General features: G+C 39.4%; 1 protein-coding gene across 2 annotated transcripts; it reads right to left on the bottom strand.

Moving 5' to 3' along the window:
* Positions 1-5,072: 5,072 nt before the first annotated feature.
* SNAP23 (synaptosomal-associated protein, 23kDa) lies at positions 5,073-16,483 on the bottom strand. Of its 2 annotated transcripts, XM_010194716.1 has the most exons (7): positions 16,381-16,483; positions 15,828-15,869; positions 13,441-13,489; positions 12,817-12,934; positions 9,012-9,164; positions 8,311-8,455; positions 5,073-5,818 (listed from the first exon to the last, which is right to left on the bottom strand). In XM_010194716.1, exons 1-7 carry the CDS (start codon positions 16,435-16,437, stop codon positions 5,753-5,755), a joined length of 630 nt encoding a protein of 209 aa, XP_010193018.1. In that variant the 5' UTR covers positions 16,438-16,483; the 3' UTR covers positions 5,073-5,752. The 2 variants fall into 2 exon arrangements, with proteins under 2 accessions (XP_010193018.1, XP_010193019.1); XM_010194717.1 differs by lacking the exon at positions 9,012-9,164 and having other exon boundaries at positions 5,753-5,818; positions 16,381-16,437.
* Between the last annotated feature and the right edge of the window lie 2,014 nt (positions 16,484-18,497).

Genomic DNA, 18,497 nt, shown 5'->3' with positions numbered 1-18,497 from the left:
TCATTATTCTGACCCTGTGTATTCCCAGTAAGAAGAGTTAGTGACTGAAGCACCTGCTTCACCAAGACAGGTGAAGATGATGATCAGTGTATTCCTCCTCTAGTAGCCTGACATGGCCTGTCAAGGCCACATTGAATAAACTCAAACTAGAGAACATGGGTATTGAACTGAACCTGCCCAGGGGCCAGTTTTGATTTTTGTGCCACTATAGCTTTTAACACAACACACGTCCTTCTTTGTCAGGGCTAGTTCTTTAACAGAGAAAGGAAATGAGTGTTTCAAAATTGCCAGTTCCCTTTTGTCAGGAAGCTGGTTGTTGATTTGTAAGAGGATTCTTTCTCCTGGAAACGCTTTTCCATGATAGCACAGGAAGTTCTACCACCAAAGCAGAGCTGAAACATAGCATGTCTTGCAGTAAGCACTACTCTGAGAAGAATTTTTACACATGAGGTTTCAGTTTATAACCTGTTTAAGTTTTTTATGAAGCACAAATAGTTGTGGCTAAGTTATTGTTTGATTAAGTGCTTCCAGTAAACAAATCAAGCTTTGAGCATCCTTTGTATTTTACTGTCCAGGCATTTTTCTTCCCTCATAAGCAAGAATTGCACTACAGTCCACTTCTGCTTGAGCTGCATCAATTAAGGTTCATCTTCAATGTATTTAGTAAAAATGTATGTTGGTGGAAAATGTCCTTTCACTGACTCCTTGTGTACAGAGCAAAGCTGAAAGTTTTAGTTGTCAGCCTACTGCTGCTGCCTTATTACCAAAAGCACCCAGAAAGAGCTAAAAATGTATGCAATTATGTAACTTGCACTGAAAAGGAACATGTAATTGTTTATTTTAGTAAATAACTTTGAAAAAATCAAGTTTATTTGGTGTAACTGCTGCTGTTGTCACTTCAGGTAGTGCAAAGCTACCACTGAAAGCTATCACTTAAGTACTTGGTTCCATCAGTTGTTGGTGACAAGTTGTATTTCAACTGCTCTGAGAATGCAGAGGGTTTGAGTACGATGACACTTCAGTAGCAATTCAGTCGATATGTACTGCATGCTCAAAAATGTGAGGTAGGAGCTGTACCAAGTACACTTCCTTGCAAGCTATCACTTAAGTACTTGGTTCCATCAGTTGTTGGTGACAAGTTGTATTTCAACTGCTCTGAGAATGCGGAGGGATGATGACACTTCAGTAGCAATTCAGTTGGTGAGGTAGGAGCTGTACCAAGTATATTTCCTTGCAAGGTAAGCATGGATGCATCTGTTCCTAATGAGACTCTTGCAGGTAATCGTACATTTAACTACTGGTCTGTACTTAAGCTTTGCTACATGAGACAAATGAGGTATTGAGACAGCAAACTCCTTAAAGTTGCTGGTGTAATTAATCATCAGGCATATTCAATGTCTTATGCCATCGCAGTTAAGAAAAATGAAGAGACTTCTGTGCCAATCTTCTTCCTCAACATAGTAACTATAATTAAGATTAGTAATCAGTGGTTCTTTTATAAGTTCCTTGATCCTGTTGATGTCTTATGTCAATTCTTACATAGCAATACCTATTAGCAGAGTGTTTCAACGAACATCAGCTCCTTATTCAAAGGATGCAGAACATCCATCATTAAAGAGGAAACCAGTTTTATTTAAGAACCCCCATTCCATGTGTTACTTTATGGAAACCTGTCTTTCTGTAAGTAGCTGACAGCAGACAGTGTTTAACAGGCTACTTCATTTTGCAAAACAGTGCTTTAAGGGCACAAGCTACTTCATTTTGCAAAACAGTGCTTTAAGAGCACAATCTATGTTACCATAATGCAAGGCTCTGTACAGTCAGAAATAGAAGAGTAGCCAAATTTGTTTCAGAACTGAGTACTTCTGTTTCAAGGAGGAAAAAAGAAAACCAGCTGTCTGACACTCTTACATGGTTTTAGGCCCTAGCAATAACTGTTACTAAGTCACTTAGAACCCTGTTCTGTACACATCAGCACTATGTAATTTATCAGTAGTTTTGTGTCATCTGTTTCTCTGTTTCCCCTTATCACACGCAGTCTGTAAGTGACACTATAAAACAACTGAATTTCCATGCATAATTTTACCTGCAATACGGACCATTCACATACTTTGTGTCATGCCTATTTCACTTGCTCTCCAATTTGTAAGATTCACTTTCCATCTATTTATTCAATCAACGTTTAGATAATGCATTGCTGTTTCAAGTGCAGCAAAGGCGAGTTAGCAGCTGGAAGTCACTGCATTGTGTAAACAGCAAACTGTTTACTGTATAGCCTTCACAGTGGAAAGCTCTGCAAGTTGCTGCACAAGTAGCATGTGCTGCAGTTCATACTACAGCTACCCCTGTGGTAAGAGGCTTCATTCATCTTTCATCAAGGAGTAGGCTAGCTTGATTTTACCAGTTATCACACTCCCATGGGACATCTGCTGCATGCTCAGAGTAGCTACCTATCCAGGCTGTCTGGATTCCCCCCACCTCTAGTTATTGGTAAAAACTTAGTGTATGAGAACTGCTTCTTCCAAGCCATTCCCAGATACACCATTCTCTCTTGCAGCTCAGAACTGCTGCAAGTCAACACAAGTCTGCATTTCCACCCTCCCAGCCTTCTCCCCACTAAGAACATTCTGGGAATCTGAGGCTCTAACACCAGAGAAAATACAATTTAAAGCGCCTTGCACGTGAAATTGCATTGGCAGGAGGTTAAAACCCTCGATTTCACCTACTGGACTAGGTAGTTACTAAGCATATGTTACCATTGCATGGCTGGAAAGTTGAAGTTACTTTACTTAGTTCCTTGATCATCCTGAAGTACAATCCCATATCTTTCAAAGAAGAGACGGATGCATTTAATAGTTGGAAGTTAGGCGACGTTAATGATGCAGGGATGAAAACAAGAGTGTTAAAAAAAGATGAGAGTATTTCTGTCTCCAACCACACCCGTTCCTTTGTTAGCATTAGGATTTCTGTGAAATAAAAATAGAAGGGAAACTTCCTAGCTGCATAGTAGCAACTAGTTCTGCCAAGTTTTTCAAGGACAGGAAACTAAAAGACATTAAGAGAAAATACTTCTAGAACACATTCAGTTATAAAAGTATGTATTTTTGTGCACAATATATAGTTTAACAATCAAAAGCAGAAACTGTAAACCTTCATTCTTAATAGCATTCAGAAATACAAAGACGTACAAGTGCTGATTCCATCCCATAGATATGGAAATTAAGCATCTATTCTATAGACAACAGTAAAACGATCCAAGAAGCAGACTGTGGTGTTCGCTAACATAAAGGCACCAACCCCCTCGTGGATTTGGCTCTTGCTGCATCAGAAAATAGTACTGATATTCCACTAATACTCAAGCTTAGTCTCAGAAATGATTTCCTTGTGTGGTATTCATTGCAGTATTACAATGCCGGTACACCGATCACAGCATTCTCTCAGCCAACGTGCAAGTTTGTTATCAGAGCTCAGGGAAGGCGAGAGCATGGAAAGACATTCCATGTTTGGAAGGTTCAGATGCTACAGAGCAGGTTTGCACTGTTGTAAGCAGAGTAAGGTCACCACTGCTTTAGTCTTCTGTTTCAGGAGACAATCATAATTAAATAATGTATGCACTGCTTTCACAGCCAGCAGCAAATATCCCTTTAGTTAACCTGAAGTTTGTAAGAAGGGGAAAAAAAAAGAGATGGGGAAGCATACAAATCCCCTGTGCCTTCCCATGCAAGCGGTTGTTAGAAATGTACTGTGCAATTTTCTTAAAAGTACTTCTTTGCTACTTGTGGATTTAGGCAAATAATTTTCATCACTAATGGGGTAGACAATGACCTTTCAAAATTCATTAGCTTTCCAGCAATTACAGAGAGCCAGACAGAAGCCAACACACACTACTGAATTATCCAGGCTCCTCAAAATGACTTCACCTCATTCAAACAGAAGACAGTCGACCACTGGCCTGTTTGTTACGTGCAGCAGCTCCAGCCTTTGGTCAGTTTGGTTTTTTTTTTTAGGGGGGAGGGGGATGATGGGGGTTGTGTTTTTTGGTGTTGGGCTTTCTTAATTTATTCCCCCCCTTTTTAAAATACCAGGTTGTCCTAGGGGTGAACTGAGAAATATACCAGTAATACTGACTGTATTTCTAGTGAAAAGAAAACCAAACCAAACCACTTAACACTGTTTTCCTTACGTTTCTGCAGATTAGTGTCATCTCTCTAGCCCTGGGATTTATTATTAATGGCTACAGGATACCTGTGGACTGTCCTCCCAGAAAACCCACCCCCTAATGCTATTAGTTGTAATCACTTCTCCAATCAGTTTGGTTTAAAGATCTTTGCAATCCAATACTAAGTATTAAAGGTTGCTCCAGAGCATCATTTCCACCTTCAGAACAGGTACAATACCTTGCTCAGTCGAGTTAAAGTGACAGCTCACTTGCACCTTACTTGCCCACACCAAAAACAAAAGACTGAGGAGAAATCTGATTCTATTACAGTAAAACCAAGGTGTTTTTACCCTTCATAGGAAGGGAGCTTTACCTCACCCGGTCAGAAACTCCTCTACTCTGCAACAGAACAGGAACATTTTAGTTGCAGGCAACTTGGACATGTAATATTTGCAACTGCCAGTCCCAAAGTCTGCAATAATAAACCAGTCAGGAACCTACTTAGAAATAGGGACTGCCTCCTCCAGGCTCCTGACAAAGCAGTCTCGTAGTTTTCTTTGTTTTCAGTAGGTTTAAGAAGCTCCCCCAAAGTCACTGATGAGGAAAAAACTCTGTGCCAAGTCTCAGTCATTTTGCACTGGAAAAAGGCATAAACTGAACTCCAGTGAAAACTGGACCAAAAATCAATCTGATGTGAGATGCAAGAAAGCTGCGTGCTTTTCTACTCAGTTTCTTCCAGTTAAGATGCGTAATTCAAACACTTAAAAAAAGTTTTAGATGAGGGGCATAACATTTTTCATCAAATAAATACTATAGGGAGATAGTTTTATTTTCTTCCACTCACATGGTTTAGATCAGGTGTATACACACACAACAGTTACCACAACAATGCAGCATCATTTCCCAGCCATGGCCTCCAAACCGATGTCAATTTACAGTAAAGAAATGGAAACCTGGAACCCCTCCAGTTACCTTTACATTAAAGTTCACGTGTTTAGAAGTGTTTTAAAGCCCTCAACCCACAAGTACTCAGTAGTGGGCCTCTTCAATTCTGTAATCCACAAACCAATCATGTGGTTTGGATTATAATACTATGGTTAGCCTGCTAGAGATACAAATCAGACAATATTCACCAAGTCCCTATTTTAGTGAAGACACTCGATTTATGAGGTATTCCAAACAGTGCAAAGTGCCCTCTCCAACTTTCCACAACTGTGAATTCAGGTTACCCTGCTTGTTCAGCTTCAATAAAGGACTGTGTTTTGAGTGCAAGGAAGGGAGAATTAAAAAAAAGAGACTGGGAGAATAAAACATGCAAGAAGAATCTCAAAGCCATAACACTTTTAGCCCTGAGCAGTTTAAAGAAAGTGAAGGCAGATGAGTAGGAGGAAGTTATGTTGGCTGCTTTCTTGGAGGTCAAGGCCACATTTACATGAAGCAATTAAAAGAAAAAGGAAAATCAATCCCTATAGGAAGGGTACTGCTTCATTTTTCCCAGCCCCTCTTATTTCAGAATAGGAGAAGTTTCACAGATCCATGAATATCGTGGCTTGCAGCTGGAGAGATAGTGTCACTGAACAATGACAGCGGCCTTTAATTGTCAATTAGTTTCTTGGCTCTGATGTTGGCTTGCTCAATGCGGTCCCTGTTTGTATCAGCCTGAAAGAGACAAATTCATAGGTCAGTCGCAGGCTTCACGTAAAACGATTTAAAAATTCAAGCTGACGTGAACTTCTGAGTTGCAGGGTACTATCACTGTGGCAGACAGAAGGGGAACAACTTTTATAAGCTAGAAGTGACTTACATTTATTTTTAAGGCAGCACAGGCTGTCAGTTTTGGCAGAGGCAGAATCAGGAGACAGTTTTTATTCTTTAGCTGACACTCAAGACATACAGCAGCTTGCTTCAGCAAGTCAGGAAGAATATGAACAGAACAAGGGGATAAAAATTCCCTCTCTCCAAGCATTTAGACATCTTGAGGACCTCTACAGAACAGCTTTGCTGTTATGCACCAAAAGTAATAATCAAAACTGGGAGTGAACTATGGGCATAAAGTCAGAATTTTTTTTGCTTAGTGCAAATCTCTGCTTTTAATCCAGGCACCTTCCAGTGTCCCAGTGTCGTAATAGTATGGTAATGGTAAGAAAAGCACTTTATAGCTGTTTTACTTTTATAAAGCATCAAAAGTCAGCTACAGCATCAAGGCTAAACAAGTGTCAAAACACAGTTGTACTGAAGAGTGTGATAAGGAGCTTCAAAATTCCCTCATTATCCACTCTGCAGGGGGGGTAATAAGCACAAAACCAGCTTCTGCCCTGACCTTGACAGTGGAACTCCTGAGGAGCTCTACCCTGCACCATCTATTAGGCATTTCATACCTTCATACCACAACAGGCTGAAAAGAGGACATTGCCAGTTCAGGACCCTCCCTCCTGATCTTTTCTTCCTGCCCTTACAGTCAAGGGTTGTGGAAGGGCAGGAATCTTCTATAGAAAAGTGAGAATTTAACTCTTTAACAACACTTTGTAAACACATTGATCTAGCTACTAGCTGGTCTTCTAAGAAAAAGACAGTAACATAAGCTTCTATTAGGGGTTTATTCAGGTTAGGAGTCTGCATGGCACTGCAGGCTACCAAACGTCACCCAGGCAAGCCTATGTATTTCCCAGGTTAGCTGGATTTTTTTAATAAAAATAAAAGCATCAACTGTATTCTGAAGTTAAGCTTAATACTGCTCTTTGTTTTTTATATGGTACTGTACCTTTGAGATTTACCCTCTCGGTTCCACGCTGTTCATTAGCTTTAAAAACAGTTATTACCAGAAAAGGATCAATTTAAATGACCTCGGAAAGGCTGCCAGCCTCAAAGCCAGGAATAGCACTTTCATTTTCATAGCTGTTTTGTACAGCAATTCCAACTTGTTTACATCATATTTCAATAGTTAGACTTGACTCGATCAGCAAGATTTATTCAGACCACTAAAATGAAAGAGCATCAAGCCAGAGCAGATGCTTGAAACTACCAGAAACACTACTGCTAAAAACAGTCATACCCACTTGCGGTTCATTTTTGCAGGCAATTTCCAGCCCACTTTATAAGCTAACAATTTCACATCTCATTTTACACTACAATTAACTTTTCTTGTGTTCTTTAAAATGTTTTCACTTGATGAACACCTCAGGTCTGCAGTTTCAGGGAAGAGTGAAAAACAATTAAGGCGTCCTCCATAACATCACGCAGACACAGGTACAACCAGCATTCGTGTCAGACCAGTTCTGTACATCTGAGAAAATCCCACTCCTCTTGCTTTTAACCCTGCTGGCCATTTCAGTGATATCTTTAACTTTCCTTTAGTCTTAAATTATTTGTCCACTTCTGCTTTTCAACAATCTTTAATAGACACTATTCATTAAAGCTTTCATTCCCTTATTTAACCAGAATGCCTGTAAAATAATTTCTATTCATTTCAGAATATGGGGATTTCTAAATACAACTAACTTCCTCATAAGTTGCCCTCTCAAAGAGATTCCCCTCCGTCATATTTATATATGATTAATCTGTTTTGGGAAGTTAACCTTTAAAACAAAAAGCAAGCAAACAAGAAAGAGATGTAACTGGCTATGACTAACTTCATGTAGTGAGGGTAGACCATGTCCTTGTGCACCCACAGAGCCTATTACTCCAAAGTCCTCCAGCCCAAATATTAACCTGCCCATGAGAATCAGGGCAATGAATTACCTGTGTTTTATTTACACTGAATGATTATAGTGACTGTTTAGGAAGTCCAGAAGAATCTTGCTGTTGTTAAAAACACCGATTCCCTATCACCTACAAGATTCCCTGTGAGCAACAATTCCCCAGTTACAACTCAAGTAAATGTTGGCCCTTTCGAGTCAATCAAGTTTAGTTGTCTTCAGAGTAAACCTGTGATGCATTTTGTAGTTTCCTGACACTCTGAAGCATTTGAATTTTCAGCTACATACCCAAACACCAAGATACAGCTCTTGTTCAGACCACTACAGCCTAGAGGATGGTACAGTCTTAATCCATACTTACTGCAAATAGAGGTAGACAGGACAGTGAGCTTACTCCTTGTAACTTCTCAACAATAACCTCTTGAGCTGAAGGCAGAGAACACCTTTGACGCTTACCTTTACATTTATCCGGTCTATTTGTTTATTCTGGGCATCAATCTCGTTGCCCATGTCCAAAGCCATGTTTTTCAAATTCCCAAGAATGTTTCCCACTTGAGCAAGATTTTCATCCATTTCATCTTCTCTGGCATCATTTGTTACCCTGTTCAGATAATTAAGACAATGTTTCCACGACTCAAGAACTTGTTTTTCCCTACCCTAACTTTAATATGTTGCAGTTATCTGACAGGAAACATATTCAAACCAAGGTACATTTCTCTTCTTTTAAAACCCCATGTATTCCAAGCAAGCAGCCCACCAAAAAAAGGGTGCTAAGCTATATACTATTACAAAAATAGCCTTAGGCTTTAAAATAACAGCTACCAGAGGATGTTTAAGACATGAGCTTTTCCTCAAACATACTTTATGACAATGAAAGTCCTTGATATTTTTTAACAGTCCCCTCAATAACTGAGCACTAAGCTCTACAGTCCTCACATCCAGAAACAGACTGATACCACCACTATGAAAGGTGGTAGATGAGCACTACAATACTGAGAGTGCGGGTGTCTGCCATCTCCTCTCCAAGCAGTAACAGTTCCCCCAGGCAGTAGTACAAAGCTTAGGGTTTAACTTCACCTAAAATGCATCTGAAAGAAGCTGATAACCGGTAATTTAGGATTTCTGCATTTGAGACTGAGAAATACGAAGAAGCAAACCTTGTAATATATCCACCACTTGGTCCTCCAGAAGTCTGAGGCTGCTGCTGATTTATACGTCTTGGTTGCATGGATATCACCTGATCTGCCGAGTTCTCCGTCCCATCTCCCCAGGTTGCTCTGTATGACTTGCTAGCCTCAAAATTCTTTGTCCTACTCCATAAAAGAAAGAAATCTGAACTGCTGCATCAGAAGCATGGCTTCCTGACTGAAGTTCTGTATTAATCGAGGATTTTCAGAAATATTTATCTTGTCTATACAAAATCTAATCTCTTCCAAGCACAAGGCTTTGTCTATACAATACAATTTCTTATATTGGGATAGTACAAACATAACTGAGTTACTCTAGGAACAGATGATTATTTTGGTCTTAAGTTTTAACACAAGGAAAGCAATTTCCTGACAGTAATACACTTTACTAGAAGAGGGGAAGCTTGTGACAGTAACAGAAAAGTTTACACTGCATTTATAACAAGAGTTAGTCTAGACTCAATTCTTTTCCTCCATCCTCATTTTTTCCCTGAAGAAACCTCCATCATATATAAGTAGCTACAATAAGCGAGAAAACCATTCATCCACTTCAATTTGAGAAGAAACTTCTTCTCAGTGAGAGTGACAGAGCACTGGCCCAGGCTGCCCAGAGAGGTTGTGGAGTCTCCTTCTCTGCAGACATTCAAAACCCGCCTGGACGCCTTCCTGTGTAACCTCATCTGGGTGTTCCTGCTCCGGCAGGGGGATTGGACTGGATGAGCTTTGGAGGTCCCTTCCAATCCCTAACGGTCTGGGATTCTGTGATCTCTACTGGTTTTTGTCAAACATCTTCTTTTGCCAAGTCTCTTTTTAATGTTACTGTTTCTCAAATAATTTTGATTATGAAATAACAGTAACAATGTTTAAATAGCTCCTTCATTCTGCAATTCAGTTACACTAACTCCATTAGATCAACAAACCAACTTACCATTATACTTCTACCACAACATTCAGAAGAGGAATTAAAAATTAAAGAAAGCACACTGATATGAAGCAGTCTGAAGAATTACATCTCTACGAAAGCAAGAGGGGAAGCAAATACAACGAAAATATCTAATCTGGATCGAGGTCAGTTCTCATGAACCATAGAGAACATTTTGATAAGAACATTCTCATGTTTCTCTCGTTTGCTGGCATTTTCAGGTTTAAGCTACACAACCCAGGCTCCATTGCCACTTTCCTGCTTCTTGAAAAGTCTACAAAGGGAAATCTCCAGTGTTTTTCAGTAGATCTTCACAATTACAGGTACCCAATGTCTATATTTATAGTGCCTTTCAGTAGCTCAGATGTTTCACATTTGAAGAGGTGTGAAGTTAGCTGTAAAGAAATATTCCCCTCATTCTTCTGGCATTTATGTCACTGAAAGGGGAAACTGTATTTTGTAGATCAAATGGCTATGGAAAGTAACCTGGTATGAATACATCAAGAGGAAGAAAAGGAATAATTTCTCAGTTAATTATGGAACTGCTGCACGCAGCAGAACCCTAGAGAAACCTGAACTAGTCAATCCTAGCTCCTCGTGCATACACAGGCTTAAAGATCTCCTTAGGTTTATTGCAACTACACTGAGCATTGTATTTTAATCTCATCCATACTGAAGTCACAACAGCAAGGGAGCTTTGTGTGGTTGGCTTCTGAATTAGCGAAGTCTTAGGTGCCTGATGTAACTGAGGAATCGATTGAACAAAAACAAGTGGCCTGAGAACTGCTTCCACATCTGAAGTGGACAAACAGAACTGTTGCTCAACTAAGCACAGTTAAGAATAAAGCTTCTTTGCCACCTGATTTTTATTTTAAGAGCTATTTTTTCAAATGACTATACATTCACTTTTTCTCACGTTTAATTTCCGTAGGAGTAAGGCAATTTATACAACCTGTCAAACGAGCAAGGGCTCAAGCTGTTGTTCAATCTTTCCACAGCTAACACACTCTATGGTAATCAACATTTTCTAGTCACATTGGTATTGCAACACATCAGTCACGAGGAGACAGGCATGCACACACCATGAACATGCAAGCACAAATCCAACAGAAGCATCACTTCAAACAGCTGGTTAAATGTACATCTGCTCTAGGAAGACTGACCTTGTCCTAAAATCCGCTTTCACCAGTTAAGTGAGTACAGCTTCTTATCCTAGTCTTCATTTTTAGAAAGCAAGCGTCAGTGTTAGGAGAGAACGGAGAAGAAAGAATAGTAAAGACCAGCAAACAGTTAAATTGTTATTAGTACACAGTATATTAGAGTACTGCCGGTGTGTTGTGTTTTCACAAAGCTATTAAAAATAATCTAAGCCTAGGAGATATGGGAAAAGCAATATTTATTTCAGCAGGTGTTCTGAGTTAGCTTTATGCAAAAAAATGAAAAGCTTTGGAGTTAACTGGTTGATGAATAACTGCCAGAAAAATTGATGTACCAGTAGATACATGAAAGGCATACACAGTTTCTTCTTCTTTGTTGCCCTCTACTTATGCAGTAGATTTTTCTGCACATTACTGCCCATTTTCTTACAAAACTCACTATTTTTATTGTTACCTGTGTATTTAGAGTGCCACAAGAACTCACAATTTTTAAGCTTGCTTTGTTTCAATAAGCTGCTTAGCTTCAGTGCAATAAAACCATCAGCTACAGAAAACAAAGACTGAGTGTGTCAAAATGTTCAAAGTCCATCAGCTTGGTAAAACTAATATGAAACAGTGAGCAAACCTATCCAGAGGTCAGGACAGAACTATCTGCCTTTTCAAGATACTAAAGCTCTAAGCCTCTCAGCCTCAGAAGCCACATTCATATCCATCCTAAATGATCCTCAAGGTATTGCTCTACTGGATAAGCAGACTCAGCTAATCCAAGGATTTTTTTACCTAAATTTCTGCTACTTCTCAGCTGAATAATTTTGTGTTTTTCACTCATGCTAAAGAGCTAAAAATGAACAAACACACACTATTCCCTTCAGTGGTCACTGTTAAAATAACTTCTTCAGTTGGAAGAACGATGATTACAGCCAATTCACACAAGTCAGTTTGACACTTAAGGGTAAAGCTCGCACGCCTTTAAAAAACCAGATTGTTTTCCTCATTAATATTAATTTCTGATCATTGTTTAGGCTGTTAAGGTGTTTACAAATCAATGCCATACAAAAGATTAGATGACTCTTAACTGACTTGGATATGTTAGCCATAACACTGATGTTTTAAAGGTACCATGAAGCAGGAATTTATGCAGTCACTGGCACAAGAGTAAGGCTTTAATACCAGTGTCTCTTGTTCTTCTGTTCTCTTCCTTCCTAAAGCATGAACATTTTTAAATGCCTAGAGAACCAACACTACTTCCCTTCTCCATAACAAATGCTTTCCTGCTTTCAAGTCAGTACAAAAGTACTTCTGTGAAAAATGAAAAATGGTTTTGGGGTTTTTTTTGAGCCTAATTTCTATCAAACAGGCACTTCCATATAGTTATTGGCAGTCCAATCTGGCCTCATCTCTATTGGCATCAATACATCTACTAAACACAAGCTTTAAGAAGATTAGGGTGCAATTGTGCAGGTTGTTATACAGCTGCTATACTTACAGTGAAAGGGGCACAATATATGGTTAGATGCAAGTAAGCTCTAGCTACTCTCACACAATTTTAAAAGGGTGCACCTCTACAAACCAAAACAGCTGGCTTTTCTAGAGATTCAGCATTTTTTAATTAGATCTTTTATTAGAGACCATCTCCCAGTACAGCAGCTATTGGGAATATTCCAGAACCTCAGACCCAAGTACCGATTTAACTGACCTGTTACAAGGGCAGACACAGAGCCCACAACATTTGTTGAGCTCTGTCAGTGTCTTCTCAGCTTCTCTCATATCCTTATTTATCTGATCCATGCCTTCTTCTATGCGATTTAGTTGTTCTGGAAGAGAAACAAGTAACCTGAATGAACAAACTGAGGGAATGTGGGGGCAGGATAAACATTTCTTTCTAGCAGGAACTCACAAATTCCAGTTCTATCTTTATACTAAGCCCAATGCCTTTTTTCTTTTCCACCTACCTGGATTTTTTTTAATTGTTAAGATAGATATGAAGTTATAACTTTTATTTACTACATTAAATTATTTTCCCTATCCTTAGGACAGCACTTCTGTTGCTGTTTTGAGACCAAATGCAGTTACATTCGTGCTACAGTGGAAAGGAACAGCTTCTGTAGCAGAGGCTGTACTACACTGTAACTAACAGGGTCTCTCCACTACTTTAATACCTCTTAAATACTACAGACACATGGGAATAACCAATTAGCAAACCTAATTTTCACATAAGACTCTTTAATAAACCTTCAATTTCAGCAACAGTTCTTGAATGATAATACTTTTTCTTATAGTCCTGCAATTGATTTTTAGTGTTAGAGAAGGAAGAACTCACCTCCCTGTTCATCCAACATGTTGATCGTTTTGATGCCAACATCCTGGGACTAGAGAAAGAAATTTATTTGCAGATACATTTCAATACAGCAGTGCAAAATCAGGTCTCTACAGTAGATTTGATAAGCCAACCAAGTTCATAATAAAACACTGTGCTTGGAGTAACTTCTGTAGTAAAGTTAAGTTTCAAACTGGACCCTATGTTAGTCTGATAATAATCTCACCTATTACACTACCTCAATTAGTGGTTTTTGAGAGGTTTTTTTATACATTACAACAAGATAAAATTTATTGTAATACTTAAATTGAATTGTGATGTCAAGCTAAAAAAGTAAACCTAGCCATGCCTTCTTTTGAAAAGTGGCATTCAGTTTATTCTTTATCCCTCCACCTTTCAATAGCACTGAAAAGGCCTTTAGTCCTGGAAGCCAGAGTAAAAGCAAGCAAAACAAAGTCTGCAAAGCCATTCTTGGGAATTCAGCAGAAGAGACCAGGAAGAGAATAACCCATCACTAGTTTTAGAACCAAGCAAAAGAAATCAGCAATTAGGAATATACCACAGTACAGCTCTTTGCTGGCTTAAAGTCTTGAATCTAGTACACAAGTTATAGCAATGTAAACTGACAGCACAGAGCTGTCTATGTTGTGACTCACCGAACTATGACACCTACCAAGAGAAATTATGTTGTCTTATTACACGCTCTTAAACATGTGTTTAAGAGGTATTCATTATGCTATGCCAATTCAAGTGCCTCACTGATAACAGCAGCATCTTCAGTTCCACAGCTGGCTGCTACCATCTGGACAGCGACTACAGGCTCCAATGCAGAGTGACCTAACACTCTGAACCGTAGAATCATTTGGTTGGAAAAGACCTTTAAGATCATTGAGCCCAACCATAACCTGTCCACTACTAAACCGCGTCTCTAAGCACCTCATCAATCAGTCTCTTAATACCTCCAGGGCTTGTGAATTGATCATTTCCCTGGGCAGCCCATTCCAATGTCTGGTAACACCTTCAGTGAAGAAATTTTTCCTAATATCTAATCTAAACCTCCCCTGGCACATCTTGAGCCCATTTTTTCCTGTCTTATCACTTGTTACCTGGGAGAAGAGACTGACCCCCACCTCACTACAACCTCAGGTAGTTGTAGAGGGCAATAAGTTCTCCCCTCAGCCTCCATTTCTCCAGGATAAACAATCCTGCTTCCCTCAGCTGCTCCTCATACAACTTGTGCTCCAGACTCTTCACCAGCTTCATTGCTGTTCTCTGGACAGGATCCAGTGCCTCAATGTCTTTCTGGTTGTGTGGGACCCAAAATTGAACACAGGATTTAAGGTGTGGCCACACCAGTGCCAAGTACAGTGGAAGGATCACTTCCCTGCTCCTGCTGGTCACACTGCTTCTGATACAGGCCAGGATGCTGCTGGCCTTCTTGGCCACCTGGGCACACTGCTGGTTCATATATTCAGCCAGCTGCTTCCCAGTACCTCCAGATTCCTCTCTGTCAATGACCTTTCCAGCCACTCAACCCCAAACTCATAGCATTGCATGGAGTTGTTGTGAAAAAAGTGCAGGACCCAGCACTTGGCCTGGTTGAACCTCACATAATTGGCCTTTATTTGTTAGACTTTATTCATTGGATTATTTTTTAGTGTTTATTTTTTAGTGTTTAAGTCCACCGGAGCTATCAGCCATCTTATCTTACTCTCTGCCAACAGGATGGTCTATATGTTTTGAAGTTACAGTATCAACAGTAAACTTTCAGCCATTTTTACAATGGGGCATGCAAGCTGTAACAGTGAAGAAGATCAGATTCCTAATATAATGTCATCTAGATAAACACAAAGATTTAATTTGTTTCAAGTCACATAGAAGGGTACATGACTCCATGACTCCATAACAATACTTAACTATCTTTAAAATTCAAGCTGACAAACAGATTGTAAAAAGTTGTGTGTAGAACTGCTTTTGTTTGGAACCAAAAGCAGCCCTATCCTCTAATACTCTACCCTCTTCTTCAAAGCAAGACATTTACACATTGTTCACAGGCAAACTGAACTAGAAGATTAATGGAAGATGTTATGAGAAGCAAGAAGACTTTATCACTGGTCAGCAGCATTTGGAGATTGAGGACATTTTGCTTAAGAGGAAAGCAGGTAAAAAGGATACTGGTCCTTCTGGGATCTAACTTTCCATAATACGAAAAACAGTTGGTTTAAGTCATTCCAACACTGCTACTGAATTAAAGCATCCTTCTAATGAAGTGTGTGTCTCAAAGTTTGAGACAGCCAAAAAAGTGACTAAGATCACTTTGTGATAGTTAACATGCTGGTTCTTATACTTAAATTAATAAATCCCCAGGGAAGTCAAAAGCTTTTCCTTACCTCAATGGCCAAGCCAAGAATCCTCCTTGTGCTTTCCAAAGACTAGAAAGAGTTTTAAAATAATGAGTGTCAACAGTATATATCAGTGTGTGAAAAGTCTTCTTTACCGGTTCATTACAGTAAGGCAACTAATACACAAAGGTTCATCAGCCTGTCCATACATAACAGGCACTACAACACAATCATAGTGGCAGCATATTGGAGCTTTTTTTCAGTGGCTAGAAAACCCTTGGGTTTTTTAGTACTTTGCTTATCCCATTGGAAGATATATTCAAATGAATTTTAGTGAAATAAAAAGTCATGAAGTACCAACATGTTTAAGGACAGTATAGGTACCTTGCCTGCATTGTCTCAGTAATCAGGACTGGGTGCTCAGCACCCAGTGGTTCAAATTCATTCTTACTTTCAGAAGTAGTCTTTGCTCCAGTGTTTACCAAGTAGAGTTTGAAACATTCATCTATACACTTGCATAATCACTATCCTAGACTGTTTTTATTTTTAAAAGTACTGTGATCTGGGAGATAAGTACTGCAATCCCAGACACAATATTTACCTCATCAGTGACCTGGTTGGCCCTCAGCTGAATTTCTTCAGGAGATAGCTCAGCCATGATCGAGGAACTATTACTTGCAAGTAATCACGTTAAAGAGAATCTTCCCCCTGTAATAAGAGATACCAGTTAAGTGGCAGATTTGTACTTTTACCAGTATTGTGAGCTGAAACTAGAAGACAGTTCAAAGAATAAAAGCCTACATGTTTCATTCCGCATAGTATACCACCTGGGTAGGACTGGAAGGCACTGCAAGAATTATTCAGCTGATATGACACAATTGAGCAGCTGAGAGAAATGCAGGAACAGTCAGTATGGGAAACAGTTTCCTTTCCAAGACTTGGCTTCCTAAACATTTTTGGAAAACTTTATCTACTGTTAGTTCAAGGTAAAAAAAATCAGGAAATGAAGTCTTAAAATAAAAAGCTTCTCCATGTTGGAAAAGCACATTGGTTTACCCAGTGATCCAGAAAGAAATTCATTAAGGCATTTAAGTTACTTCCATAAGCTTTAAGTGTTCTTTCCCTTCCCCTTGAGGGATTTCAAGTGACAGAAGGGGAAACACTTTCACAGGCCAAGCACCACCTAAATCGATTCCAACACCCTAGAAAAAGTCGTTCTTACGGCACGGTGAATCCTTCAAATGCAAAAGGATCTGCAAAACTTCTGTATGGTTTGTCTGCAACTCGAGCAAAGGTTTTCAAATCCACCTTTCTCATAATAAAGACAGGAACAAGATTTTCATAGCTAAAGTCCCAACACACCATGATTTAACTTTTGCTATAATCAGGAGAGATATATTTTGCCTGAAGAGAGAAGAGGAAAAAGCAAGCCCATCAATAAGTGTATTCTTATCATTGCCAGGTTTTTCAGAGCTAAGAATCTGTATTTCTGATGGAAGAATGCTAATAAAGCCAGCACTCCTAGCAATGGAAAAACAGAGCTCCCAGGCTAAACAAGAATTTAATGACAGTACATAAGCTGTATAATAAAAAATAATTTTCCCCTTAGCTTTAATTATTAATCCTTGCTCTTTCACATAAGTAGCTTTCAATTAAGTTCATGTTATCCATCAAGATCACTCCAAGCATTCTGCTTGACTATCAGAACGATGTTCCATTTTTCCTTACAAGATCGTCATATTTAGAAGACATAGCATTAGGAACTGCTCCTAAAGAGCAAATTCATCCAGATTCACCCAGCTATCAGCTAGAGAATGGATGCTGTTCACAGCACTTTGCGGGCACCATGCATACCTCTGAGGGTGAGTTCAAGACACTAATCTGTTTCACCTGAAGTACTTCAGGATTTAGAGAATACTTTAGCAGCTCTGGTCTTTAACACCTAATATACCTCCTCAATTTCAGATTATGGCTCTAGGAGGTTTTTCTAATTAGCTGTCAGCATAAGCTAGCTTTACCATCATTTTAAATATCAGACTCTCTCACACAAGGCCTCTAATAAATTGAACTACTGCAAACTGAGTTGACTATATAATCAGTGACTTATCTCTTCATTCAGAGGGTTAAGCTCCTTTCATGAGGTTTATTTAGAGCAGCTCAGTCCCAACTTCGAATTTGGGTGTGCCCTTCAAGCTCGTTTGCACAGCTAAAAAACAGTAAAGAGGGATAAGAAGGAAAGAACCCATTTTCACTGAATTAGATTAAGCACATGAAAATGACATCAAGCTGATTCTTTGGGTGAAGATCTCGCATTTACTTTATATTCAGAAACAGGATGAAATGTCACTGATACAGTTGCACTGAATAAGCAGTATCTGGATTACCGTCATTGTTCCAGGCTTGGTCAGCCTTTCCCTACTTCGGGTGCCACACAGTCAGGTACTTCTGCAGCTTGAAGCCATAATACACACATCTCATCTTGGACAGCAAAAGGGATATCATATCCCCACCCTGTGAAAATAACAGCTTCAAGAATCCCATTGTAATTGCAAAACAGGGCCGGAAACGCAGCTGTATTCCCAGAGCGACCCAAAGATTTCTTTGTCGGCACCCCTGGAATCCTGCTTCCCTTTGCAGCTGTGGGTTCAGGCTACCCAGGAATTCACACACCAGCATAAGCAACACAACTGCTGGCCATATGATGTAAGTCTAGCTCAG

Source organism: Mesitornis unicolor, unplaced genomic scaffold (assembly GCF_000695765.1).
Source record: "Mesitornis unicolor isolate BGI_N332 unplaced genomic scaffold, ASM69576v1 scaffold6511, whole genome shotgun sequence".
Classification (NCBI taxonomy): Eukaryota; Metazoa; Chordata; class Aves; order Mesitornithiformes; family Mesitornithidae; genus Mesitornis; species Mesitornis unicolor.
Note: the sequence above shows the minus strand (reverse complement) of the source record. Positions and strands in the feature narration are given on the sequence as shown.